The sequence below is a fragment of the Aphis gossypii genome, chromosome 2, assembly GCF_020184175.1.
Source record: "Aphis gossypii isolate Hap1 chromosome 2, ASM2018417v2, whole genome shotgun sequence".
In the NCBI taxonomy this organism is placed as follows: domain Eukaryota; kingdom Metazoa; phylum Arthropoda; class Insecta; order Hemiptera; family Aphididae; genus Aphis; species Aphis gossypii.
Genome location: NC_065531.1, coordinates 48030019 through 48057790, shown reverse-complemented (window position 1 = coordinate 48057790; position 27772 = coordinate 48030019). Strand labels below are relative to the sequence as shown.

General features: G+C 28.0%; 4 protein-coding genes across 4 annotated transcripts; 2 read left to right on the top strand and 2 right to left on the bottom strand.

Annotated features, from left to right (window-relative positions):
- Positions 1-5003: 5003 nt before the first annotated feature.
- On the bottom strand, positions 5004-9657 carry LOC126550354 (uncharacterized). The gene is made up of 5 exons (XM_050201719.1): positions 9636-9657; positions 8595-8637; positions 7714-7841; positions 5860-6579; positions 5004-5190 (listed from the first exon to the last, which is right to left on the bottom strand). Exons 3-4 carry the CDS (start codon positions 7717-7719, stop codon positions 5878-5880), a joined length of 708 nt encoding a protein of 235 aa, XP_050057676.1. The 5' UTR covers positions 7720-7841; positions 8595-8637; positions 9636-9657; the 3' UTR covers positions 5004-5190; positions 5860-5877.
- Positions 9658-15320: 5663 nt separating this feature from the next.
- LOC114131891 (nuclear pore complex protein Nup107) lies at positions 15321-20713 on the top strand. Its single transcript, XM_027997215.2, has 16 exons — positions 15321-15513; positions 15602-15745; positions 15837-15976; positions 16048-16200; positions 16288-16413; positions 16517-16615; positions 17461-17660; positions 17733-17972; positions 18047-18320; positions 18394-18590; positions 19429-19627; positions 19683-19820; positions 19895-20071; positions 20139-20261; positions 20356-20457; positions 20524-20713. The coding sequence occupies exons 1-16, from the start codon at positions 15468-15470 to the stop codon at positions 20626-20628; spliced, it is 2463 nt and encodes an 820-aa protein (XP_027853016.2). The 5' UTR covers positions 15321-15467; the 3' UTR covers positions 20629-20713.
- A 509-nt stretch (positions 20714-21222) lies between these two features.
- Positions 21223-24404, bottom strand: LOC114131892 (TAR DNA-binding protein 43-like). Its single transcript, XM_027997216.2, is given in 7 exon segments — positions 21223-21401; positions 22758-22911; positions 22974-23080; positions 23083-23230; positions 23487-23624; positions 23689-23846; positions 23957-24404. Coding segments are annotated over 7 exon segments (999 nt in total). The 5' UTR covers positions 24204-24404; the 3' UTR covers positions 21223-21354.
- Positions 24405-24551: 147 nt separating this feature from the next.
- LOC114131889 (proteasome subunit alpha type-1) lies at positions 24552-27428 on the top strand. The gene is made up of 5 exons (XM_050202426.1): positions 24552-24731; positions 25359-25609; positions 26257-26416; positions 26794-27003; positions 27065-27428. Exons 1-5 carry the CDS (start codon positions 24729-24731, stop codon positions 27275-27277), a joined length of 837 nt encoding a protein of 278 aa, XP_050058383.1. The 5' UTR covers positions 24552-24728; the 3' UTR covers positions 27278-27428.
- Positions 27429-27772: the final 344 nt, after the last annotated feature.

Here is a 27772-nt window from a genome sequence, read left to right as displayed (position 1 = left end):
AATACAATTTTTTTTTCATTCTCTGTCTTCCGGTCGGTTTTTTTGTTCGGAAGCGACGAAAAAAAATAAAATAAATAATCGACGAAGATTTTCCAAAAATACTTTTCTCTGTTAATACTTTTACTACGTTGTAAAAATATTATTACAATATAATTTAAAAATTGGGATTCTCCCTAGTTTTATTTTAAATTCAACATATTTCTCTTATTTTCTAATATATAAATTATTATTATTATTATATATGTACCTTTATCAATGTTGACACATTGTGTGTTTTATTACATTTTACAAAAAAAAAAAAAAAAATACAAAATCAAATAGGATAAATACCTCTGTAATATGTTTTTGCGGACGTACCTATTGCATAGTATTGAAGTTTCTATACCACTTGACCTACTACGGAAAAAGTAATTTATAAATTATAAAATATAATTCTATATAAATATAAAAGATAACTTAGACAGTTTTATTATCGTTTAGTGGACGTTAAAAATCTATTATAAGGTCTACACGTATACCAGTATACTTATGTATAGTAGCTGTATCCAAAACGTAGTGCGTTATGTAACGGAGCATAGGTAAAAATATTAAAAAATCTCATGGCAGACCGAAATACAAAAGCACACCTGCATGTATACTGGCATGTATTTGCATCTTGGTGTCTTCCACATCACCGCTGCACCATAGTCATTGCAAAAAGTCACTAAATAATAAAATAATGCGATGTCTTCTCTGTAGCAGCAGAAGCAACAGACGTTTAATATATCATTATAATACTCGTATATATTATTATTGTGTGTAGCCGTGCGAGACCGTGAGGGTGACGAATGACGATAATATGATGTAAAAACGAATAACAATAATATCTGCAAACGTACGTGTAATGTAAGTGTGTATTTAGTACCTATACATATATATTATAAATCATAGTACTCGAGTCTGGTTAGTACTTACGTATACCTGATGTATAGTGATGTCTGTACGACCGTACGAGCGAGCGAACAGCAATAATGCGTTTTAACTTTGAGATCCTCGTGCGGATAAAAATATAATATATTATTATAAAATACAATAACAATACGGTGATGACTATACAGTATAAATATATGTAATATTATATATTATACTTATACGGTCATCATCGCTGCTGAATCGTTGTGAGCACGCGCCCTCGACGATCAACAGTTTCTTGTGATGATGTGCATTTTTTTTTTTTTTAATACTAATAATATCGTATCCGTGAAATCGTGACGGGAACTAAAAAAAAATATTACGATATTATAACGCCGGCGAGGGTTAAAAACAACTATGTGTACGAGTATTGGACACACGTATAATATAATATATATATTTAAGTACGCGGCGGTCACGTGTCGTCCGTGTCTTCTATAAACCGATGCAGCAATAATACACACATATATATATAATATATAACCGTAGGACCGTCGGACCCCTGAACGAAATAATAAAAGGGGTGAGGGGTGGGCCTGACGGGGTGGGTGAGCCGCTTTACATTATTATTATATAGATCTTATCAGTCGTTTCTGCATGACGTGTTAATATATTGGCAAAGCGCACGCGCGATATATATTATAATGAAAATGTTGTGTTTGGAAAATCGGCGGCAGCGTGGCAAACGAGACACCGTTTTATGTCGTCGCAAAGGTCGCCACCGCCACTCGAATTCGGCACACGCCACGCGATGGTCGATTTGTATTTATTATAATATATCACATATTATTATATAATACAGCTTATATCTACATCGAAACGGTTCAAAAAGCGTCCATTAAATGTATATACGTATGTATACAAGTGTGAGTAAACGAGTGTATTAAATAATACTCGTGTATGATGTGTTTAAAACACGAGCTATATATATGTACTTTGTCTATACGTGTGACATACCACTTACCTATACTTCAAACAAAAGCGTAGAGCCGCGTGTTCTATATACATAATACAATGTTTAGTTAAAGCACAGTTTACATTGGAAATCAGTCCCTTTGTGTCTAATGCTGCAGAACGCGGAGTAAAATATTATGTTTATTCTATAGGACCCGTTGTATTTTTATAGTTTTTAATCGATTTTTAAAGTCGTGTTTTCTCACCGTCTATTTAATATATATTATACTAGCTGACCCCGTGCACTTCGTTGCCCGTTAAAAATGCAAATTCTATATATATAGATTCGAATTTTGATTAATTTGTTATTTACTATTCGGTTTAACGGTGTTCAAAACTTAGACATTTTCATTGACTGTTTTGATTCTCAAAAATCTTGTGAAAGCACCACTTTAATATGCGAATTTTATAAAATGCTTTCTTATTACACACTAAATTTATGATACGATTTTACGAATGTACCGTGTAAATTGTAAGCATCGATCTATCATTGTTCAGGCTCTACGTTTATCAGTCAGTGAGTTACTCAAGTCATAGTATTATAGTCATTCTGCTTACCGTTGCCGTGAGACTCTCTTATGATTATGAGAGCAGTATATTATCATGTAGGCAATCCACACGACGTGGTGGATAGCGGACCCCGCGAGATGTGTATAAGAATTTTATAATTTCTAACACTTAAGTTTCAAAGTTATGTCATTTTTTTTTTTTACTACAGTGGGTAAAATACAATAATGTGCCATCTCGTGGTTTTTGTATTATTGCCTGTTGGTAAAACAATAAAACTTAGTATAACTTGTTATGTTAGTCTATTGCTGTAAAAAAATGTATATTAAATATATATATTATAATCAAGCTGTCCCGACACAGAGTTGCCCGCGTATTAGTTGGTTTTTTTTGCATTTTCGTAGGCCATGTATTAGTGTTATTATGTATGAGAAAATTTAATAAAACATATAAAAATGGTTTATCACGGAGATATGAAAATTTTATATTAAAATTGCATTTAAATACCTATGTACTATGTGATACACCATACTATATTGTGTATTATCCCAGCACTATTTTCAAAATAATTAATATAAGAATGATCTATGTTTATAATGTTACTAACTAATATTTATCTTGCTCGTTAAATATACCAACTCTATATATGACTCAAACTTTGTTCAATTCATTATTTAATATTCGGTGGATTATGTTCTAGATTTATCTTAAGTTTTCTGTTGCCCGGAATAAAAATTCTGATTCGCTGAACGGCTGAAGTATATTATCATTTATCAGGTAGGCAATCTATCTGCGGTAGATCGCGAACCTAGTGCTGTTTGTATGTAAGTGTATGATTTAACTCTAATAAATATCAAAGTTATACCAAGTTTGACATAGTATGGTGGATTATATTAATCAATTAATACATAATCCTAACCCAACCTTAAAGCACTAAAATCCGATGAGAGCGTCCAGCTCGCCGATGATGCCTCTGGCAAAAAATAATCAAGGTTATTGTAGTCACAACGTGCATTCACGCGATTGGCAAGTTTAATTTAATTTAAATTTAACTATTGCTTTGAATTTTAAATTTACTGTGGCCATTGACTTATTTCGCTAATTCTTATTTTTGTTGTTATGGTTTTAACAAAATATAACATCAGGTCTATAACTATTATATTCAATCATAATCAATAATCTATTATATTCATATTATTAAATGGTTACCAAATGTTATCGAAATCCGTAATTCATTATATTAATTTTATATATTACCATAGCAACCACAAATAAATAAATATTATTCTCAAATCTTATAACCCCCATAGCAACCATTTATAAACAAAAATTTCTATCGTAAATCTCAATATTCCTGTTTGAGCACATATTATTAATAATACATATTGAAAAAAAACTATTCTATATTTTAAGTTGGACCATATTATAAATGGTTACCAAATTTCATCAAAATCGATTAAGTGGTTTAGGAGTCCATTGAGGACAAACATTGTGACACGAGATTTATATATATTAAGATTTATCGTTAAGAATAGTGAATTACCGCCTATTTTCACAATTAAACGGTATATACTATACATCCTGCCATCACGATCATTCCATCGCAATATAAAAAGGATTCTGTCGATAACACTTTGTGCCTGCTAAATTATAATCCATACACCTATATAATAATCAGTATAATCGTAATAACACATCGCCACACAGTAATGATTATGCTATCTATTGCCAATCTATTACGATTAAGTTTAAATATATCATTACATACCTAACGATAAATTTAGATAAAATCATTGATTATAAATATTAGTATTTAAATCAATGATAAAACTTTTATTCGGTGTTTTATTGTTATACTAATTTTAATTGTACAAACCCGATCAATAAATTCATCGAAGTTTACTTTTCGACGCATTGGTCTAGATCTAGATATCTTTTAATGGAATCGCTTTGGGTACTATATAGGTATTAATAATTTCTAAAATTTGAAAAATTAGCATACCAACGAATTCGAATTCATCAGTACACTACGTTCAACTTGTTGGATTCAGTTTTTTTTTTTTTTAATATTTTAGGTTTTTAATAATAAAATAAAATTATAAAGTTTAAAAAAAAAAAAAATTTTTTTTTTTTTTCAAAAATTTAAACTCTTTTTACTAATCTAAAAAAGGATATTTCTGTTATTTGTTTAGTTGTACTATTCTAGAATAAATTTAAATTTTTAAATTATGCATGAGAAGCACAATCTTGTTGTAAACTACATTTTGTTGGACCACTATTATATATATATATATATATATATATATATATTTTTTACACCGTTATGTATTTCAGATATATTAGAAGCTCTATAGTAACCGTGGTTTCTACAGTTTGATAAAGACAATCTTTTATTTTAATTTATGAATATCAATATATAATTAATATCTTTTAAGTTATAACCGTGTAACAAATAAGATAAAATTTTAACATTACCAATTACTAATTAGTTATTTAGAAATGATTGTATCAGATAATATGAGTAGGTACCTTCTAAACAATCTAAACACTAAAATAACTGAAAATGTATAATGTTTATTAAATAAAACAAGTTATTATAAATACAATATGTTTATTCAATAAATACATGTTTAATAAATTGTTTTAAAAATAAATGTGAAATAAGAAATTAATACAAAAATATCATTATTATGAAAGTAATTACATTTTTCGTCTCGTTAATTTAAATTTTGAGCTTGAAGGTTCCGTGTCCTGTCGAAATGAGCTACCTAGGCCACCCTATATTCACGTCACAGATTATATATTATCATATATTTAAGTATCTTTAGGTACATTTAACAAAACAGAGTTTATTTTTTAAATTATGTGTATATATATATATATATACAAAAATAGAATTGTATTTGACTAAATGTGAATTTAATTTGATGATTATATGAGTATATAGGTATGAGATTTAAATAAATCTAGAATTTTAAATCAAATGTAATGAAGTTGAACATAGAAATATATGACTGTATTATTATAGTCGAATAAGTTTTATAAGAAAATATAATTCACAAAATTATTTGAATCGATTGATTTAAGAATGTATAAGTACAACTGTACAAGCATGTAACATTTTATATGATAACTATCATATTATGTTAATAATATTATTATATTATCATATTATTTTTATTGGTAATATGTAGAAAATACACTGTATAGTTTATACAGTGTTCAAACGTATATGAGTTATCATATTATGAAATGTTACGTACCTACTTGTACAGTTGTACTCAGGTATATATTCTTAAATCAATCGATTCAAATAATTTTGTGAATTATATTTTCTTATAAAACTTATTCGACTATAATAATACAGTCATATATTTCTATGTTCAACTTCATTACATTTGATTTAAAATTCTATAAATATAAATATAAATTCTATAATATACTGACGTAGGTAAGACCAACACATCACGCAGCGCAACAAAAAACGCGACGAACGAATTTCCTCACCCGCTTCCACATCGAGCGACGTTTGATTTTTACCGGCGTGATCTCGTCTGCGGGCTCTGTCGCAGTTGTCAACGAATCACTGGAAACCAGCGTCGGTGCAATGCACTCGATTTCGGTAGTCTCGTAAAAAACTTTATCCGTATAATGGATAGCAATGTTTGGCATTGAATACCATAATCTCCCCGGCAGACGAACGGCGAAGTCTCGGCTCGTCTTGGCATCCTGCAGTTCGCCCGACCCGTCGTGTTTTGGTCCTTCAGAAACCTTCCGATCGGACGTGACCGACGGCGATCGGATCACGTCTTTTTCCGCGGCAGCTGCTGGTGGCACCACCACTGCCGCGTTCACCAACCCGATGTTTTCCCGCATTTGCGGTTCGGGGCAGTTTTCCGACTCGAGCGGTTCTGCGGAAATTTGTTGTACCGCAACGGCTGCAGTCGGCGCTTGGACCACGGCTGCAGTGTCATCACCGGTTGTTATAGACGCCGTTAAATTCGGCATCGACCCGTTAAGTCGTTTTACAGTCGATAAATTTTCACAAGTCGAGACTTTTTCTGTTTGTCCGTCTTGCGGTTTCATTATTGGTTCGGAAGTCGAGGCCGCCGATGGGGACGAAGACTGCAGAGTCTTGTCGTTCTCGTCGTTTTCGGATGTAATGTTCTGCATGTTTATAATATGTAAATGTATAATTACGTTACAAAGCTTTATGCTTTCAAAATAACTGAACGATTATTAAACGTACGTTTTGTAATAATATTCAATACTGTGAAGAGTATGAAGGCTGAATTGATACTGTGAGATTTTATACCGACAGTAGGTATTATATTTATTTCAAAACTATATACAGTTGCCAATAACAACAATACAGATGTTTGTATAGTTTGTGTGTAATGAAAATACATTTTTTTTCGAACCATATGAACAATTTTAAATTATTTTTAAATGTTATTTACTACATTGTATAGTAAAGTATACACTTGCTGTATAATAATATTCAAATTTAACATAAAATAGATAAACCTATAATAGATTAAGAGACACAGGTTTGTTGGCTTATGAAAGACGAATATTGTTTTGTTTGTTTAGGCCTGTCATTGCAGGATACATAAAGTAAAATAGTTACAATATCTATATCTATACTACTTTATAAAATTAAGTCGCTTTTTTTTGTCCGGGCTAATCTCCGAAACTACTTATTCAATCGTCGTGCAATTTTTTTAAATTAAAGAGAATGTCGGGGAGCGGGTTTATAGCATAAATTATGGACCTAACTCTAGGGAATCAAAATTAAATTAATACAAAAATATTACAGGAATTGGAAAGTTAAAAACAAAATAATTGAATAATTTTAAAAACACTGTTTAAATACTATTAGGATATAAAAAAGCAAAAGTCAAGCATGTATAATATAAATGCAACTATTGCAACTTATTATGTTCTTTATCCTAAGGGTACCTATATATTTTTTTTAAACTATCACATGAACGATTTTAAATTTAATTTTGTGTAAATACACAACTCGTCAGAAAAGAATACATATAATATATATGTTTGCAGGATGGATATAAATTATATTGTTATATACACTGTATATTATACAGCTTTTAGTTAGGTTATACATAATATATTATCATTAATTGTAATAAAGGTGTTTGGAAAAATGAACGGGTTCGCAAAATCCTGATGTTGGCCAATTAGAATGATAAACTAAAATGATATATAATATTCAATAAATATATTAATATAAAGCTATTAAAGTCGATTAATTTAATGATAGATTAATTAGGTACGCACCTTCATAAATGGGTAATACTCAAAAGTATAATATCCATTTTTTTCATTATATGATAACGATTTGAACACGAATTTTGTGTTTTTTCGGACGTATATTGCAGGCGGACCCGGTGGAAATACTGGAAATTCTAAAATTTAAAGTTTAAAATTGTTATGAATTATAACTACAAAATAATTTGCAAATATCCATGATTTTAACGAATTTTTGTCAATATTTGAATTTAAAATGTTGATAAAAAAAAAGGTGCATATATATATATAATTTTTAAATCACCATAAGACTAACTTATGAGGAACTTTGTATCAAATGTTTTTAAAAGTTTTTTTGGGAACCCAACATTTTTTTATCAACACTTCAAAAAATTTTTTTAGAAAAATCGAAAATTTCATTTATCTTTAAATACCTAGCTCCAATAAGTCAAAGTATTTTGAAAATTTAATCGTGTATATAGATAACGCTAATATAAACATGTGGTGAAAATTTGAAGTATTTACAGTGATTAGTTTATGAGTTACAATTATATAAAAAAATTGAGTTGGTCAAAAACTGATTTTGCATAAAAATTCCCGTTTGTCCGTCACTTTTTTTTTTTGTTTTTTTCCATTTTATTGAAACTGTTGGAACATTTTTACTTTTAACCTGTATAATTCACCAAGAATATTCACTTTGCCATCGGAAACCACCCCCGAATTTTGAAATTGAAGCATTATTTCGACTAATTATACCGTGCACAGACGTCAGACACACAAAAAAAAAAATAATAAATACATAAATCATTGTAAAATCAATACATTCATCACTTCGTTCAGGATCTAAAATGTGTATTTTTTCTATTGACGACGATGTTTTACTGTTAAATAATATATTAAATGAACATTACCGTTTTTTTCTATTTGTTCTTTAATTTTGTTGTCAGCATCTTCCTTTACATGAAAAATACAAATGCATACGTAATTATTAAAGATAATTCAATTTCTTAACATCTATACAAATTTGCAAAGTTTATACAACATATTTTTGTCATTAAAAAAACATTTAGTTATTAATTAATATCTTAGGTATAAATTTACGAGTACTTATGTACATCTAAAGTATGTATATTTGTAAATAATTTTGATATAATTATTATCTCCCAGAAACCAAATTTTCTTGTAATCATTTCTTTGCGCGTTGACTATCGTCTATCGCAGATATTTAGGAGATATTAAAGATCGTATTCGTATATACTGAAAACATAATACTTTCAGCAGCTAAGACCATTGACGTATATTTAAGTGACGTAATTTCACAGGGCAGTATAATTTTTGTGTTAGACAAATTTTAGAGGAAGCTTTTTTTTTTAAAACAGATAAGACTTTAGACAAATAGACTTTGGAAATCAACAAAAACTTATTTTTGTTAAAAGTCATGTTAAAATCCTACAGTTTTAAAAATAATGTAAGCCTAAGTATAAATATTTTAGTCGACTGCTTTGACAACGTTAAAATTGACACTTTTTAGTCATCATATCCATCTATTTGACTGAGTAAGAGTACCTATACATCCTACATATTATATTATTATTAATTATCCAGACAAGTTACACGATGTTATGCAGTGCTATTCCTAAATTGTTCGTAGTTTAAGTATGATAGTAAGTTATACTAATCAGACTTTTTTTATAACTTTTATATTATTACAAAAAATACATATAGTAGGTGGCAGGTGCTATAGTTTTTAAACACTTTTTTTATTGTATTATATTCTTTACTTACAGAACTGAGAAAGCGTAAAAACTTATATGAAAAAATTAATTATGGCCTATGGGACACTATACATTCTTATGCTGTACCTATATCATACTATAATATTATTCAATAAATATATTAAAATAAAGCTATTAAAGTTGATTAATTCAATGATAGAATAATTAGATACGCACCTTTTTTAATGGATAGTAGTCATATTACACACAAACTATACACACATCTGTATTGTTGCTATTGGCAACTGCATATAGTTTTGAAATAAATATAATACCTATTGTCGGTATAAAATCTCACAGTATCAATTCAGCCTTCATACTCTTCACAGTATTGAATATTATTAAAAAACGTACGTTTAATAATCGTTCAATTATTTTGAAAGCATAAAGCTTTATAACGTAATTATACATTTACGTATTATAAACATGCAGAACATTACATCCGAAAACGACGAGAACGACAAGACTCTGCAGTCTTCGTCCCCATCGACGGCCTCGACTTCCGAACCAATAATGAAACCGCAAGACGGACAAACAGAAAAAGTCTCGACTTGTGAAAATTTATCGACTGTAAAACGACTTTACGGGTCGATGCCGAATTTAACGGCGTCTATAACAACCGGTGATGACACTGCAGCCGCGGTCCAAACGCCGACTGCAGCCGTTGCGGTACAGCAAATTTCCGCAGAACCGCTCGAGTCGGAAAACTGCGCCGAACCTCAAATGCGGGAAACAAACATCGGGTTGGTGAACGCGGCTGTGGTGGTGCCACCAGCAGCTGCCGCGGAAAAAGACGTGATCCCATCGCCGTCGGTCACGTCCGATCGGAAGGTTTCTGAAGGACCAAAACACGACGGATCGGGCGAACTGCAGGATGCCAAGACGAGCCGAGACGTCGCCGTTCGTCTGCCGGGGAGATTATGGTATTCAATGCCAAACATTGCGATCCATTATACGGATAAAGTTTTTTACGAGACTACCGAAATCGATTGCATTGCACCGACGCTAGTTTCCAGTGATTCGTTGACAACTGCGACAGAGCCCGCAGACGAGATTACGCCGGTAAAAATCAAACGTCGCTCGATGTGGAAGCGGGCGAGGAAATTCGTTCGTCGCGTTTTTTGTTGCGCTGCGTGATGTGTTGGTCTTACCTACGTCAGTATATTTCTTATTTTTTTCAAATGGTTTTCTTTGATATTTTTTAGTACTTATTTGTTCTTTATTTCTATTATTGCAACATGATCGTGTTATAAAAATACTATTTTTTTATTTTTTTCTCATTTTCTCATTATTTTTAACTGAGTATATAAATATTTTCTTATTTTTTTCCCAACTCAAAGTCCTTATACACCTTATATTATAGTGCCAGTATTAAGATGAAAAATTATTTCTTTTCGAAATTGTTTTATTTTTTAATACAAAAAAATATGTACCTATATGTATTATTTATAGTAGTTTTTTTCAGATAGATATTATTATTATTTTATTAAAATCTTTTTTTCCGTCGTGTGGACGGATGTACAGCAAATGATTCCACACACGCGAAGCCCGTGATAATATATTTGTTATTATATACGACGATAGAGAAAAATGTCGAAACTTCGCGCTAAGTCCGCATGCGTATGCTGTATACCCTCGGGGTAGGTGTGTGTTCTGTGTACTATGCTACGAGCTCAAACGCTATATATACAATATATACTATGTATACTGACGGGCCAAGTAATTGAACTGGAACCCTCTGACAACCGAACTGTCAATGTTGTGGACGTTGTGGTATATCTTATCGGGAGAAAAAATCATTTTCCCTCTCTCGGTGTACACACACACACCGTGAGGTCTATATGTGTATATATAATATGACACCTCTTCACCAACACTCTATCCTAAATTTATCTCTAATGTATAATAATATGATAAAGTGTGTGTGTGTGTGTGTGTGTGAGGGATAATTTCGTGTAATTACTGTACTAGTAATATAATATGTGTGTTGTATTAGCTCACTGCTCTATTATAGTACAATTTATTATCTCTACAGATTATAATAATAATATAATATATATGCAGTCTGATTTAAGAGATAAACTGCGAGATCCGTAGAGGATAATGATGGCTCAGTGAAACACAAAGTAGATTATTTTATTATAATTATATATAATAGTGAGAATCTCACTATTATAGGCTGATTTAAAGAAATACAGTCCCTGTATACAATTTACTTTGAGTGTATATTTAATTTAAAAGATTGATAAAAATAAATTTTAAAAAATACTAATGAATATAATATAAGGTAGCTGACTATCAAATACAATTACGTACAAAAACGTACAATTACGTTAATTACGTACAATACGCATTTTTTTGGAAATTGGGCAAAAGTGTTTTCAAACGTATAAATTAAATTTAAGATTTAGTGTTGTAATTAGAAACCTTTTGTATGAAGTATAACAATCACTTCAGTAGATGTAGAGTTCGTTTTCTACGTAAAAAATATTTTTTCGGACAATAGAGTCAATTTCACTACTGAAAATCTAGGGAAATACATGGTAAATACCTAATTCTTTTTAAATTTAAATTAATTTTTAAAAATTTTTCATTCATTTTTTTATGTACTTCGTGTTAATTTTTGGTCATGCTTTTTTTTTGCTTTTTTAAAACAAACATGTGCTTTTTTAGTTGCTTATTACTTATTAGGTATGCTTAAAAATCCGAGCCCTAACTAATAATAAAACGATATTGTATTACACTGTGAGCAACGTTGATCGAAAATAGCGGAAAAATGTTTACAGGTATCTTTATAACAATGCTCTATATTAAATTATGGAAATCGTGATGCAAATTTTAGAATATAGTAATATAATATAATGTGAGCATAGCATAATGGTATTTTATAGAAATCAATAATTAATGTGTTATCAATTTATTGTGATTTAAAAAAATTCGAAGATTTCTAAATAATAAAAGTCTTTAGCTTTGTAAGTACTCCTACAATAAACGCAATATTGCATACAGCAGAAATGATATTTTATGGTTCAACTATGCCTCTGAAAAGTAATGGAAGCGCCATCTATACCACCGTAGTTTTATAATTCTGAAAGTAGGTGCTCATAAAGAACAAAATATGTAAGTACTTACTTTAGAAATATTGTTAACCTTACAAAGACGCTAAAAAATCTTTTCATGTATCTTTCACCTTAAGAAGAAAAATCTCTGCTATCGTTTATCTTTTGGAGTCGAAACCCAAATGAATATTTAAACCTGATCATATAGATAAACCTGGGGACCCATATTTAAGATTAATAAGAAAAACACTAAACAGTATAGGTACTACATCTTTTTCGTCCTATTCTTAAATCAAATCTTTTCCTCAGTAATTAAATTACCATTTTAGAAATCAATAGTAAGACCCATTTGGGCTTATTAAATAGGTACAAATATAGGAACATGGAGTTGTTCAAAACTATTACAAACTAGAACAATTCAAGCATTTCGATTTATTACCCTCCATTAACTAATCTTTGTCCTTTGGTATGTTTCCAAAACCTCATTCTACAATAACTTAAACATTAAGACCATCAACACAGTATAGCATTTAATCACTATAAAATGTAAGTTTCACGCCAAACTAGCCACACATACCAATCCGCTTATACTTGACAGTCAAGGCGGAGAAAATATCCCAGACAATCACCTTAGTCGGTTAAAAATATAGTTGTAGCTGGGACAGGGATTTATTAAATCCCTAACACTATAATGCGACATCATGAGAGTTTTGTCAGTGGACAACATCTTTTCTATTGTAATGTAACTAAAAATAAATTTATTTCTTGTATTTTAGAAATCACTGTACCTAATTGTTTTAAACTTTCACTGCTTTCAGTGTCTTCAAATAACGTATTATAATGTTTAATCAATCAGTTTGTTTTTGAATACCGTTCGTAGCACTTGTCGTGCTTAATTTTTGAAGTTAAAACATAAAATTAAAATTAAAAAATAAATAAATAACTACTTACAACTGTAATTCACATTAAATTCTGATTTCTGATCGGTATTTTATTGAAACCCATGATCTGACATAGGTGGATATTGGAGGGAGACCTGGGGGGAACAAATATTTCAAATACCTTTAAACAACTTTAAAAGAAGTAAAATATGTTGAAAATTAAATCATGTAAAGAAAATGGCAAAAACTTGTGAAAACTTCAAGTATCTACGACTTATACTTTTTAAATAATAACAAATATTTAAAATCGTTTGACGATAAATTTTTATCGTTACACGATTTTGTAAAAATTTTAAGTTCATATGCTCATAACATTTTTTCTTATACTTAATATAACTCAAGTTTTTTCTATATATTTTTTAACTTAGCTATAAATACCTACTTACTAAACATTTTATGAATTTTTAACGATAAAATTACTTGCAAGTTTTCACGATTTTAACATGTTTCGTAAAATTTAAACTAACAACTTATAAAAAACTTTCTATTAAATTTTCAAGTTTCTCCCAAAATTTTTTTTTCGACATTCCAAAAATAAATATTTAGAAAAATCAAAAATTCAACTGTCTATAAATAGCTCAAAAAATCTAAAATATTTTGAAAATGTAACCATGTATATATTACGCTAATATAAATATTTAGTGAAAATGTCGAGTATTTACAGTGATTTGTTTTTGAGTAACAGCAATATAAAAAATTGATTTTTTCTTAAGACTGCTGGAAACTTCTTACTTTTGACCTCTATGATGCACCACGGATATTTTGGATATTCAATTTACCAACGGAAACCACACCTGAATTTTTAATTACTTCCACAAGTTATCGTACAATATACAGATACAAAAAACACACACAAACACACACATAATATATCATTGTAGAATCGATACATTCATCACTTCGAAATTGTTTTTAATCATCCAGATCCCCTTAAAAACTTGTTACCAATTCCCGCAAGTGCAGTAGTAATTAATTATAAATAGTAGATCTTGGATGGTAAATTCGAAATTCGTGACACATGTACCTAAAATGGCATGCAAAAAAATGTTGAAGACATACGAAAAATAAAATACTAGTATTACTTAGGTATATTAAACATCTTATTTGTTTATTAACAAAATATAAAATAAATATACATTTAAATTAACACATTTTTAATATTTTTCTTGTTTATAAGCATTTATAATATTTTTATAATTTAATGACATGCAAGAACCCCAAAAATAAAAATTAAGCAACTTTTGACCAGTCACATTAGGCAAATTTGACACCCCTGTTAGATCATGTTTTCCAATGCATCACAATATTTTGTATGATGTACCTATACAATGAAATCAAAGATAGCTATTTAGCAGTAGGTATCGTAAAATCGACCACCTTCAAATGTCTATAACTTAAAAAAGAATTCCGAAAGTTAAATTCTCGAATTCGCTATTGTTTCTGTAAATTTCCTAAAAAAGGTATCCGGTAAACTCGGTAAAGTAGTATAATAATAAATGCATGCGTAAATTATAATAAATGATATTTGAAATTAATTGAATTGCTTAGCAACTAGCATAGACTGTAAAATAGTGTTTAAATGGTAAACTGTAAAATGTACAAGTAGTGTAAAAATATTGTCGTTTTTATTAATTTAAGTCACGAATTAAGATAAAAAAGTTCAAAAGTACATTAAGTACATTACGATTTTGGATCTTCAGAATAGATATTTTAAAGTATATACAATAATATTGTATCATATCAGTTCAATAATTTAGACAAATAATTCCGCTATTTTAGCTACACTGATTTTATTGTGACCAATCAGAGAATATTATTTATTTCCTTGGGTTCCGGCGTGCGAGTTATCCTTATCAGTTATCTGTTCTGTTTCAACTCAAAACATAAACTATAAAGAGTTAAGTCGTTAAGTGTAAACTCAGTAACTGTTTGATGTTTTAAATTTTAAATTGTCGTAATTCCGTTTATACACACGTGTTATTATAATAATTAATAATCCAAACAAAATCATGGATGATTCTACAAGAGCTGCAATATTTGCAGATTTTGACATTAGTAAACGCATTTATATATTATATTCAAATATTTAATATTATTATTAGAAACCTTGAATGATTACCACGATAATATGCGTATTTTACAGGCCAGAATGAATCTCAAATGGATTTTACCGATGATTTGACTAAATCAAAATTTAGAAAATCTCAGTTCAATTTGTCTGTTTCATTAACACCTGGGGAACTTAGTGCTATATTTGATACACCTACAATTCAACCAAAATTAAATTGTAAGTTTTTAAACTATTATACTTTTCTCTGTTAAGTTATACAAAAAAAATAATAAATAAAAATTAAATAATTTGTATTATATTTTATTAGCTGAAAATGGGTTATACAATCAGTTTCTAGATGTTCTTCAAGCATTTCGCATTAGTTCACCTTTACAACTTTTAGAAATACTTCAATATTTTATTGACAATTGTATAGACACCATATCCATTCTAAAAGATCAAAATCAAGTAAAACAAAAATTATATAATTTTATAATTTAATTTATTTTAATTTACTATGTTACTTTGTATACTTGTAGAATGCAGATTGGTTAGAACAAGAATTGAATACATGGCGTTTATTGTTAACACTATTTCAAGTACAACATTTAGAGTCTGAAAAAGTTGATAATATAGTTAGTGATCGAGATTTAGCAGATGCATTATTCAAAGAAGATCAGAAATTAAAAGGGGTAATTTTAATTTGTGTTATAGATAATAAAAAAAATGTTTATCTTACATTATACGTTTTAATGTGTTTAAAATTAATTTATATTCAGATCCAAAGAATTGTCGATTGGCTAGAACATTGTGCTGCTGAAAATATGGAAAATGAATTCATGAAAGATGCAAAACATTTCTCTGACGAGGAAGTTGCTTGGCCAAATACTTTAGGCCAACTGTTGGTATGTATCCTAGTATAATTTAATATAATCAGGTTCTTTTTTAACAATTTAAATAAAAATTAAAGATTTACCTAATAATATTATTTATTTCGTACAATTTTAGAAAAAAGAATTAATATATCAAAGTTCCGGGGCTATGGTCACTAAATTAGATCCAGATGCACCTAACAGACAATCAAGATCTATTCACGATCTAGACCAGGTATGTTTTTATTTATGCTATTATTTATTATTATTTAGGTTTTGTATAATAAAATATTATATAAAATAACTTGTTATAAATCATAAACTTACTGTATCTTAATATAAAAACTCTAAACAGTTATAATGCAACAATGTTTTTTAAAAATGAATAAACCTTTCAAATGTTTTACTTTTAATATTTTACTGATGATTTATATGTAGGAACAATGGCATTAACAGCAAGGTCTCGTCTTTTGATAGTCTTAAAAATATTGAAGTTAAATTTTTCCCTTAAAAAACCCTAAATAAAATTAATAAAAATTGATGAATTATAAAGTTAGTATTTGTTCCTCAAATAAATTAGATGATCTACTATTTTGAATTTTCAACCATAATTTTAATATTAAAAATATTGCTGGGATCCTTCCCATGTCAACAGTTTTTTACTACATAGTTATGGTTTCTAAATACTAAGTCATTTTTCGATGCTTTATTTGAAATTGTTTAGTTCATAAAATTAGAACTTCTTAATTTGTTTTTTATTTACTATAATTTTAGTTTAAAATAAGATCATCAAAAATATTTTTTATTACTTCTTTATATATAATATGCATATTTGAAATTAATGTATTTACAATGTACAATATGTACTAGAATGATTATACAATTAAAAAAAAAAAAGTTAAAATTTTTAAATTCAAACTGGTTTGGAATTATCCATAATTTTGAGGTCAACTTATTTCAATTATTTTGGTATTGATTTTTATAACTTTATAGAGTATAGATCATAAATATTTCATTGTTTTAAAATAATAGTTAATATAATTAATTTTCTATTATGTTTTTGAAATTATTATTTAATAGGTTGACGATGATAGACTTCTAACCCAAGTGTTTAATGAGATTCGTTGTGGTCGATTAGAAAAGGCTGAATTGTTGTGTTGTCAGTATGGTCAGTTTTGGAGGTCAGCAATAATGGAAGGATGGCGGTTGTATCATGATCCATTTTATAAGCCCAAAGAAGAACAGAATCCTTCAGATGAAATACTTGGGAATCCAAATAGGTATTTATTCTATTTTATATCTATTACAAAACAGTTAATTTAATTAATATATTTTGTCATCATAAATTATAGAGATGTTTGGAAGGCTTGTGCTTGGAAAATATCATCAGACCATAAAAATTCTCCGTATTGGAGAGCTACTATTGGCATATTATGTGGAAACATTGATGCTGTCTTGCCTGTCTGTAACCGATGGGAGGATATTTTATGGGCACATCTTCATACTATAGTTAATGTTGCTGTTGAAAGTCACATACAAACACACAAGTCCAGCAGTTTTATTAGTTTGCCAGAAAAATATTGGGAATATAAGTAATAGGATATTTTTTTGTTTTCAGTTATTTTTTCTGTAAATTTAAACTTATATAAATGCTTTTATTTTATAGAATGACAATGGACGATATTATAGCTGAATTGAAATCCAACCCTAAATTGGCAGTACGTCAGGAAGCACATAAACCCAGACGTCAAATTCAGCAGTATTTTATGACCAATCAGTTTCGTGAATTAGTGAACATCATGGCAGATTGGGCTGAAAATAGTTTGGAATCGGATCCTCAATTTTTGCGTTTCCTTGCACATTTAATCTTAGTCATTCGATGGGCTGGAATTCAACACGATGAGCTGGCTGCAAATTTAATAATACAAAAATATATAGAGGTATATTTGATTTTTAAAACACTACACAACATATTATATTATATGAATTTAATCCAATTATATTATTTGCTAGGTCTTAATTCCAATGAATGATTCATTGTTGGTAGCTTATTACACATCTCAATTGGAACAAACTAGTCAAATTATTATATATTCCAAGTTTCTAGAAAAAAGTGTTTTAACAGAACAGCGAACTCAAGGATTGTTGGCTGCAGAAAAGTTTTCTCTTCCTGTTGAAGAGATAACTAAACGTATTGTTGAAACATATAGGTATTTATTGCTTTTTTTGATTATTAATAATTTATTTATTTTTATTAACATTTAGTAACTTTTTTTTATTATTAATGAGGTAAAATATTATTCTTTTACATCTTTTTTTTATATTAGTTGTAGAATATTCAGAACTTATCAGCAATTGCATTTACTTATATTATTTTTCAGTAAACTTCTTAATTCTGTTATTACAGCTATCTTGAATTAACATTGAATTTTAATATATTTAAATAATTTTGCAATATACAAATCAAAATAACCTAGGTTTGCCTGATAAAATATATAACATATATAAGAACCAACTGCTTCCAAGCATAATCAGTTTTTGTGTTCCACGTATTTGTCTCTTTAATGAAATACTATTGTAGATTGTAGTATGGTCAATATTCTACGGGAAATTCACAGCTATTTTCTTTTTATTGTGATAACTCCAAATTTTTTTTTTAAGTGAAATTGTGTATTACAAGAATTTAAATTGTTGACAATAGCTATACTGCAATATTTTTATATGCTTGATACTAGGTTCTATTGACCATATATACTTATGTTATTTTGAATTTAGATTACAAAATTGACTTAAAATAATATAACAGTAAATGGTATCTACAGCCGTGAATCGCAATAGTTTATAAGTATTTAATAATTTTTATGTAATGTTCCTACAAATTTATTTTGTGACAAAAATCTTAAATACAATGTATTTTCTGCGTTTGAATTATTCATTTTTATTCATCCAATAACTATGAATATAGAGTTGTCTTAAAAATCGGAAAATTGGTTAATAATTTGTATATTTTATTATAATAAATTATTTTAATGCAATTAAAAATTATAGAAATCGATTCACTAATATGACTTCTGGCCAAGATCTATTTTCGGAAATTACCAGTGATGACTATGAACTTATTTCTGCATTAGATTGGATAATTTATTATCCTCATCAAGTTGAAGAAGCATTTGTACAAATTAATGCAGTTGTACGTAATTTTGTTGCTCAAGGAAAAATCCAAGCAGCCCGTCTAGCATTTAATAAGGTATATTATATTATTCTGGTCAAGTAAAAATATAATATCTTAAGTAAAATTTTAGGTTCAAAAAGATTCAATTAATAGATTAATGAATAACGCTGATATTGATATTGAAAAACTCTTGGAATTTGATATGGTATCAGTTTCTAAAAAAATACAATCACTTGTCTTGGAATATTTAGCATATAAATGTTATTTGGTAAGTTATTTTCTAAAATTTTGAATGTCAATTAAGAATTTATTTATAAAATAATTAATGCATTTTTTAATCAGGATGCTGAAGAAGGATTTGCTGAATGGTTTCATGAATATCATCAGACCAAACCAATTGAACCAATCAAACTACATGGAAATGCAGATTATGCTAAAAAATTGATCCACGATCACAACATGGAACAGTATCAAATTGCATTGAGCAACTGGAAGAAGAATGTAGCCAGTTCATCACAAGTATGTCTCGCTATTTTGTAGTGTTTAAAATAATGGACTGTGGTTAAGCATTATTTTCAATTTTCAGATTGTTGTTGAACAACTCTTTAATTTACTTTTCTTCCCTAACGGGTGGCTTGTTGACCACGAAAATGAGGACAAAAATCGTCATGAACATTTTGAACTCTTGCGAACTATTTGTATTCCTAAGGTCAGTGATTCAGTATTTACTATGAAGTTTTTTTTCGAAATTACTTACCAATAAAGTTGTGTATGGTACTAAGAATTTCCTATTTTTATTTCAGATTTTTATGCTTCTACATACTATATTGCATAGCGCTGAAAAGTATACTGAATGTATCAAATTAGCTAGTTACATAACAGACAAGACCAATAAATTCTATCAAGTAATAGACATTAGAAACGTTTTATAAATTTAAATAATTTAATATGTGATTTATTGCTTGTTTCAGTTATTCTCTCAAGCTGATCTTAAGAAGTTATTAGCAAAGATTGCTGAATCATCTGTCTGCTTAATGGAGTCTAATGAACAAGTATTAGATCCTTGGGGATTTTGATTATCTTAATCTTAAATCTTCATATGATATATTGTGAAAAATAAATGTTTAATGTTGTAAATATATTTTTTTTTAATACTGAAAAGTTTTATTTTTAAGAAGACATGATTTTTGTATTTACTATTTCCATCTTAAATATACACAACAATCAAATAACATTCACCTCAATCAAAATAGTTTTATTAGTTTTAGTATATTAGAATAAATAATAATACTATTTAAGGGCAGAAAATTTATATACTCAAAGCAGTTTCAATTCAACAAATTTAAAGTTTAAAGTTGATCAAGTAAGTATGTAAATAATATTAAAATACATTTTTAACTTAAATGATAATAAGACTTATATTTAGACTTTTAAGATTTAAATATTAAAGTACAGTATAATGTCAACAAAAGCAAAATAAAACTTTAAGTTTCTTATAATTTTTGCTTTGTTTAAAAAAAAGGTTCAATAAATTGGAATCTGAATAATTACAAGAATTTTCAAAAATTAAATTTTATTCTATAAAGATGCCACCAGCAATTGAATTTCATATAAATATAATTTATTTAATAAGTCTTCATTCTATTTCTTTAATTTCTATACAACAAATATGAAATATTTATACACTTTATTAAATGTCAACATATAATTATAGATTACAGAAAATGCAGAGGTACAACAGCTGTATAATCAATATATTTTGATTTTACAATATAGGATATTTTTTTAGTAACTAAAGTAACCTAAATAAATAAAGAAATTGCATTTGAGGTTTCAGAATTTGTATGATCTGTAAAACAAAATAAAATAAAATATTAAAAATGTAATTGTGTATAATATAGTGCAGCCAAGTCGAGGTCACCAGTTAACTTGGAAGACAAAATTTATTTTAGATGGCTACTTAGAATTGTTCTCAACTTGGTTGTGTTATAAAATACAATAAAATTCTTAATTAAAATTAAGTTACGATTTTCAAAGTACCTATTCATGCGTTAAGTAAAAGATATATTTATAGCCTAAAAAACTAGACAAATTTTGTATTTTTATCAAATCTTGTGTTTAGTACGACCTACATTTATGATAAAAATATTTCATAATTAATCTCAATCACACTTAATCGCCAAATAGACAAAAAAATCAAGATTAAAATTTTTTATGAAATATTAAGTCCTAAAGTACATTAATAGTATAATAAGTCCTATTATTTTAAAAAACAACAGAAAGTAAAACATAAAAAAAATTATTTAAAAATTAAGTTGATAAGAAGGAAATGCTTTCGATTTTTTATATTGGCAAGAATAAATGAGGTTTTTCACATTAGATAAGGTATGATTATTTATAAGGTATGTAAAGCCTCCTAAATTATAATACTAAATAAGGTTCTCTAAGAACCAAATTTTACCTAAATATATCTTAAAAATATTATATTTTGATAACATTTTATTTAAAGTGTTATTGATCTCAATAAACAAAAAAAAAAAAAAAACAAATGTAATAAAAACAAAATAAAAATATTTTAAATTTATTCATCAACATCTGTATTTCTTTAAAATTTTAAATATTTAAATAAAAACATATACTTAATTCTAAGTAGGTAATAAGTTAAACATTATTTGGATGTAAGGAAAACACTTAAAAGGATCATGGAATTCTCACCTTTAATACTGATGACTAGGCTGATACATCCATCATTCATATTAATACCACACGCTCTCGCTCACATGTCGTAAACTGCTAGAAAATTCTCACATTACATCAAAGTAGTATCGAACATTTTGGTAGAAAACTATTTCTAATGTAATTATTTATGTATTATAAATTATAACAACACTCAATGGAAAAATGAAAAAAAAACCAAAACACACAGTATTTATAATAACACTCATAAAATATAACAGTCATAAATTTACAATTTATTTGTTTTTAACATGTAATACTATAAATGAATTGTAATGTGGTTAAGTAATTAGATAATTGAAAAAGTATTTTTTTTTTTTTTTTAATAGGTTGGAATTATGAGAACTAGTTAATTAAATATGACTAGGATAAATGAAAGGAAGGGAAGTTAAGGACACATCTTTGGTCAATCATTAACCATCACAATTCATAATAATTTAGTCTAAAAATATCAGATTACATTAATTACCCCGGCGTTTCCAGTCTTGTACTTTTCCATATGTACGATGGGTTTGGTAAGGAATTGGTTGTGTTTGATATGCAACTTGGTTAAGTGCAGCAGCTAGCATTCCGTTTGTTAGAACACTGCTCATATATTGTTGTTGGTTACTAACTTGTTTATCCTATACAATACCAGCACCAGTATATAAAAATCGATTAAGGTGAAAACGGATATTCAACTTACCCTGTTTTGGTCAGACTTAGGGTTTGCTTCAGATATATGGAGGGATACTCCTTTAACAATATGATCTTCATCACAGAGGCTTTGTGCTACAGAGGCATCGTTAAAGTAACAAAACCAAATGCTCTAAATGGTTTTGGTATGAATACATCGGTGATTTCGCCATACTGAGAGAAATATTTACTTAAATCTGGTTCACTAATATCTTCAGTAAGACGGCCAACAAATATCTTATGAGGTACTTTAGAATAATATCCCTCCTAGTAAAATATAACAACAAAAGTTCTGTTTTTAAATCTTTCAAACAGGAAAATTAATTTTATAAGAATATAATAAATAATATTATAAAATATAATATGTCTAATGTACACTTTTTTCTTTTAGTTTAATAATTTAACACTTCACTTCACCTATAAAGTTAAAAAAAATGGAATTTAAACATATTAAATATTAGATGGAACATATGGTAATAAGTGTACATATTAGTAATTAACTATAATTAAAAAAAAAATTTACTTTTGAGGCAGGTATTTTGACTTCAACCCATCGATTATTAACATAATGTCGCTGTCCAAGGGCTTTTGCCTGAGAACTATAATCTTCATATCGAATAAAACCAAATCCTTTAGAATTTCCAGATGCATCTCGCTTTATCTGGACATTAATAAACTCAGTTGTAGTAGGTATACTTTCAATTAATATAAAATCTATTGAATACCTGAACCATGACTAGTTTTCCGAATTGTACAAAATATTCTCGCATTTGAGTTTCTGATAGTTGATAAGGTAAACCGAGAACAATCAGATCAGTACAACTCATACTATGGTAACCTTTAGACGGTTTGCAGTCAGTCTCTTCGAGTTTTCGCTTATCGCCTTTTTTTAAGAAAAATAATAATATTAAACAAATGTCAAATGTCCACTTCTGTATAGGACAACTTAAATTGGCCTTTTTTAAAATTAATAAGTAGCTAATAGTTACCCACCCTTGGGATGGACACAATAGAATTTATGACCAGCCCAACTGCCTTCAGGAGCGTGGAATTTACCGTCGTACAGTCTAAGTGCTCTATATGGTGAATATGAATCAAGTCGAAACTTGAGACCTGTGACTCCGGGAAAGTATGCGCTCAGGGTAGCTGTTGAAAGAGTACCATCGCTTTCCAACGGTATCTCCATAAAATCTTCGCCTTCGCATTCACACACCGGAATATACTTTTCTATGTTTTCCATAATTATATTTACAATATTTTACAAGACTAAAAGCGTCAAATTTAAGCCAGAATTACTGATTAACAAATAATTTTTATAGCAATTGTTGTCATTAAGACTTATAGAAGCAATACAATATTATTATAATAATAACAGTAGGTAGTAAGTGACAAGTGTAGCGTAAATAAAAAATAAATATTAGTATTAGAAACTTTATAATAAATTATAGTAACAATAGCTGCTACATTAGTGATTATCAAGTGTTTTATCGGACATCGATGTTTTGGTTTTAAGTGTGCTCAAGTTACCAGCACTGTATCATATTAACCTCAAACAGTTGTCCCGGTTCAATTCTATTATAGCAAAATAACAAGTCACTAAAAAAGTGTTATGTTCTTTAACAGATACAGATTACAATTATAAAATTCGCTAATCATTGTTCTAACTTTTAGTACTTGTTTATTTTGACTATTCTAATAAACTTCTTTGGCCAAATTAGGTTCCATCTTCCATTACTGTATTTAAAAAGAAACCAATCCAAACATTATGGTAAGTTCAATAATACTTTATTTTTATTATTATTATTACATATTTCTTTTTTGAATTTCAATAAACGAAATTATTGCTAAGATATTACAACGTTATTGAATGTAATTTAATCACTATTATTAAGTACATAAGTACTTATACCTCATTTGTATGTTTCAATAGAAAGTTATTTTTATTTAGGAATTGAGAATTGTATTTTGTTTGGGAATTCAGAACATATTCATTAATAACAATTATAATCTTCACAAAAATTAATTCCAATGTTAAATACATACAATTTATTATTTAAATTGTGTATTCTAATGTTTTTCATCATTAAGATTGTTCACGAAAGCTATATAGGTAGTTTTAAGTATTATAATTTTCATACCTATTAAGTATCTACATGTATTTTGAGAATTTTACTAATTTTTCATTTTAAATAAGTTTATAAATTAAATACTTTATTTTATTAAAGATAGATTATCTTGAAGTAAATATATTTATATTTTTGAAATAAATAAATAAATATATTGTATGTTTGAGATATGTTCAAATTATTCTGCTACTGTTTGTCTTGGTTTTCAGTTTTCATTCCCCTAGATTTATTTTTATTAAATTTTTAATTTATTTTATTTCTTATTTCAGTTCCGTAATCAGTATGATAGTGATGTTACAGTATGGAGCCCCCAGGGTCGCTTGCATCAAGTGGAATATGCTATGGAAGCTGTAAAGTTAGGTTCAGCAGTAGTGGCGTTAAAGAATAAGACACATGCTGCTATTGTTGCTCTCAAGCGTGCACCAAATGAATTATCAGCTTATCAAAAAAAAATTATACTTGTAGATGATCATATTGGATTTTCATTCTCTGGTTTATTGGCTGATGCTCGTATTCTTAGGTAAAACTTAGTAATATTTAATGCCATGTCTAAGACATAGTTGGTAAGATAAGGATCATCTGACCATAAATTAATAAACAGTAATTTTATCTGAGCCTACTCTATGTTTTGTTCTTCAGTTTACCATTTCTGTCTTATTCGTTCAATATGCAGTCTACTGCCATTTTTGTATATTATATAATTATAAATATTGGTATAATATGCGATTTATTAATTTGTTTTTTATACCATAGATAAAATGCTTGCACTTGTATTTTGTACCACCATTTTATCTTTATACTTCCTAATGTTTAACTAAGTATTAGTGGCAAGACTTAAATAAAATTGGTAATATTTTTGATTCTTAAGAAATATGAAATTATGTTTTGTGGATAATCCATTTTTTTATTCTTAAATGCATATATGTTTTTTCATATACTTATATAAAATTTAGATGGGCATACTATAGTGTAATTTTTACTACAGTAGACCATATTCATTGTTAGATTAAAGATGTTGATACTGGAGAACTGTTCCTTATCCTACCAAGTACCAACCATTGTTGTGCATTTAGACACAGGCTATATTTAAAATGTTTCAATTTTGAAGTTTTTTTGTATTAGTTTCTAAAATTTAATAAATTAGTTTTCATTTTTATTTGTTTGTAGTAAGTATATGAGATCAGAATGTTCTTCACATAAGTTTGCACATGGAGATGATCTTCCAGTTAACAGATTGATGACCAAAGTTAGTAACAGAATGCAACTGTGCACACAACGGTACGATAAACGTCCATATGGAGTTGGTCTACTTGTAGCTGGTTATGATGTGAGTACTTATTATATACTTATTATTATAGTATTTATTAATATTATATTTCAAATTTAATTCTGTGACTTAGTGTAAGAAAAATCATTTGTTACTAGTTGAACCCTTGCACTTAGTTTCCCGTTAAAAATTCGAATTTTGATTAATTTGTCATTTTATTTTCATTTCCACTTATCATACCTACTTATTGTATAGATTGTAGATTTCAATAAATAAATAAAAAAAAAAATATTCTGTTTAACGGTTACAAGCTAAAATCTAAATTGCCATGCATATAAATAATAGCTAAAATTATATAATTATAATGGTTGTTTTGCACTAAGCCACTGTGTAATCCACAAAGTCAATAGTTTAAAAATTGATTTATATTATTATAGGATAATGGTCCTCATATTTACCAAACATGTCCTTCTGCAAACTACACAAATTGTAAAGCTATGGCTATAGGCTCACGATCACAAAGTGCTCGTACATACCTTGAAAGAAATTTAGAAGTATTTAAGGAAGCAAGTTTGGAGGAATTACTGAAACATGGTATGAGAGCTTTGAGAGATACTCTTCCCAATGATGTCAATCTAACTTCAAAGGTAATTATATTTTATGCATATTTAACAGGATTGTTTTTAATTTGTGTCATTAATTTTATAGAATGTTTCAATTGGTGTTGTGGGCAAAGATCAACTATTTGAGGTTTATAGTGAGGAAAAAACTCAAGAAAAATTAGCACTAATTGAAGGCGAGGAGAGAAGAGCTCCAGTTCCAACAACTGATTCGTCAAGTGGTGGATCTCAGCCACCACAAGACGGACCTGGTGCCCCTCCGAGCGATTCTGTACCAGCAGTTGCAATGGAAACAGAATAATTTTAATGAAACTTAAATTAAGGATATACATTTTTTTTTTTTTACTAATATATCTCAATTGATTAAAAAAAACATTGGTTATGAGATTTTTACTTTATTTATTTTAAAAACAAAATTATAAATTACTTAACAGTAATATTATGCTTTGGTATACATTTGTTCATAATTATTTACAGATTTTTTTCCACTTTATATTTAATAGTAAATTGATTATTAAAAATTAATTTCCAGCACTGCTCTTCATTAACTTGGCTGTAATTTTATTCTTGATATTGTGAGGTGCAAACTAATAAAATATATATTATTTTGTTTATGAACACAAAGAATAATATTAGGGGAACAATTATTATTGCCGCTACAAAATAAAATTATCTTGATTATTTCAAGTATATCAATACTTATATATTTTTATAACGTATAATTTTAAATTGATTTAGATAATTTATATTTTATCAATCATATATTTGATAATTATATAATTAATAATAATATTAC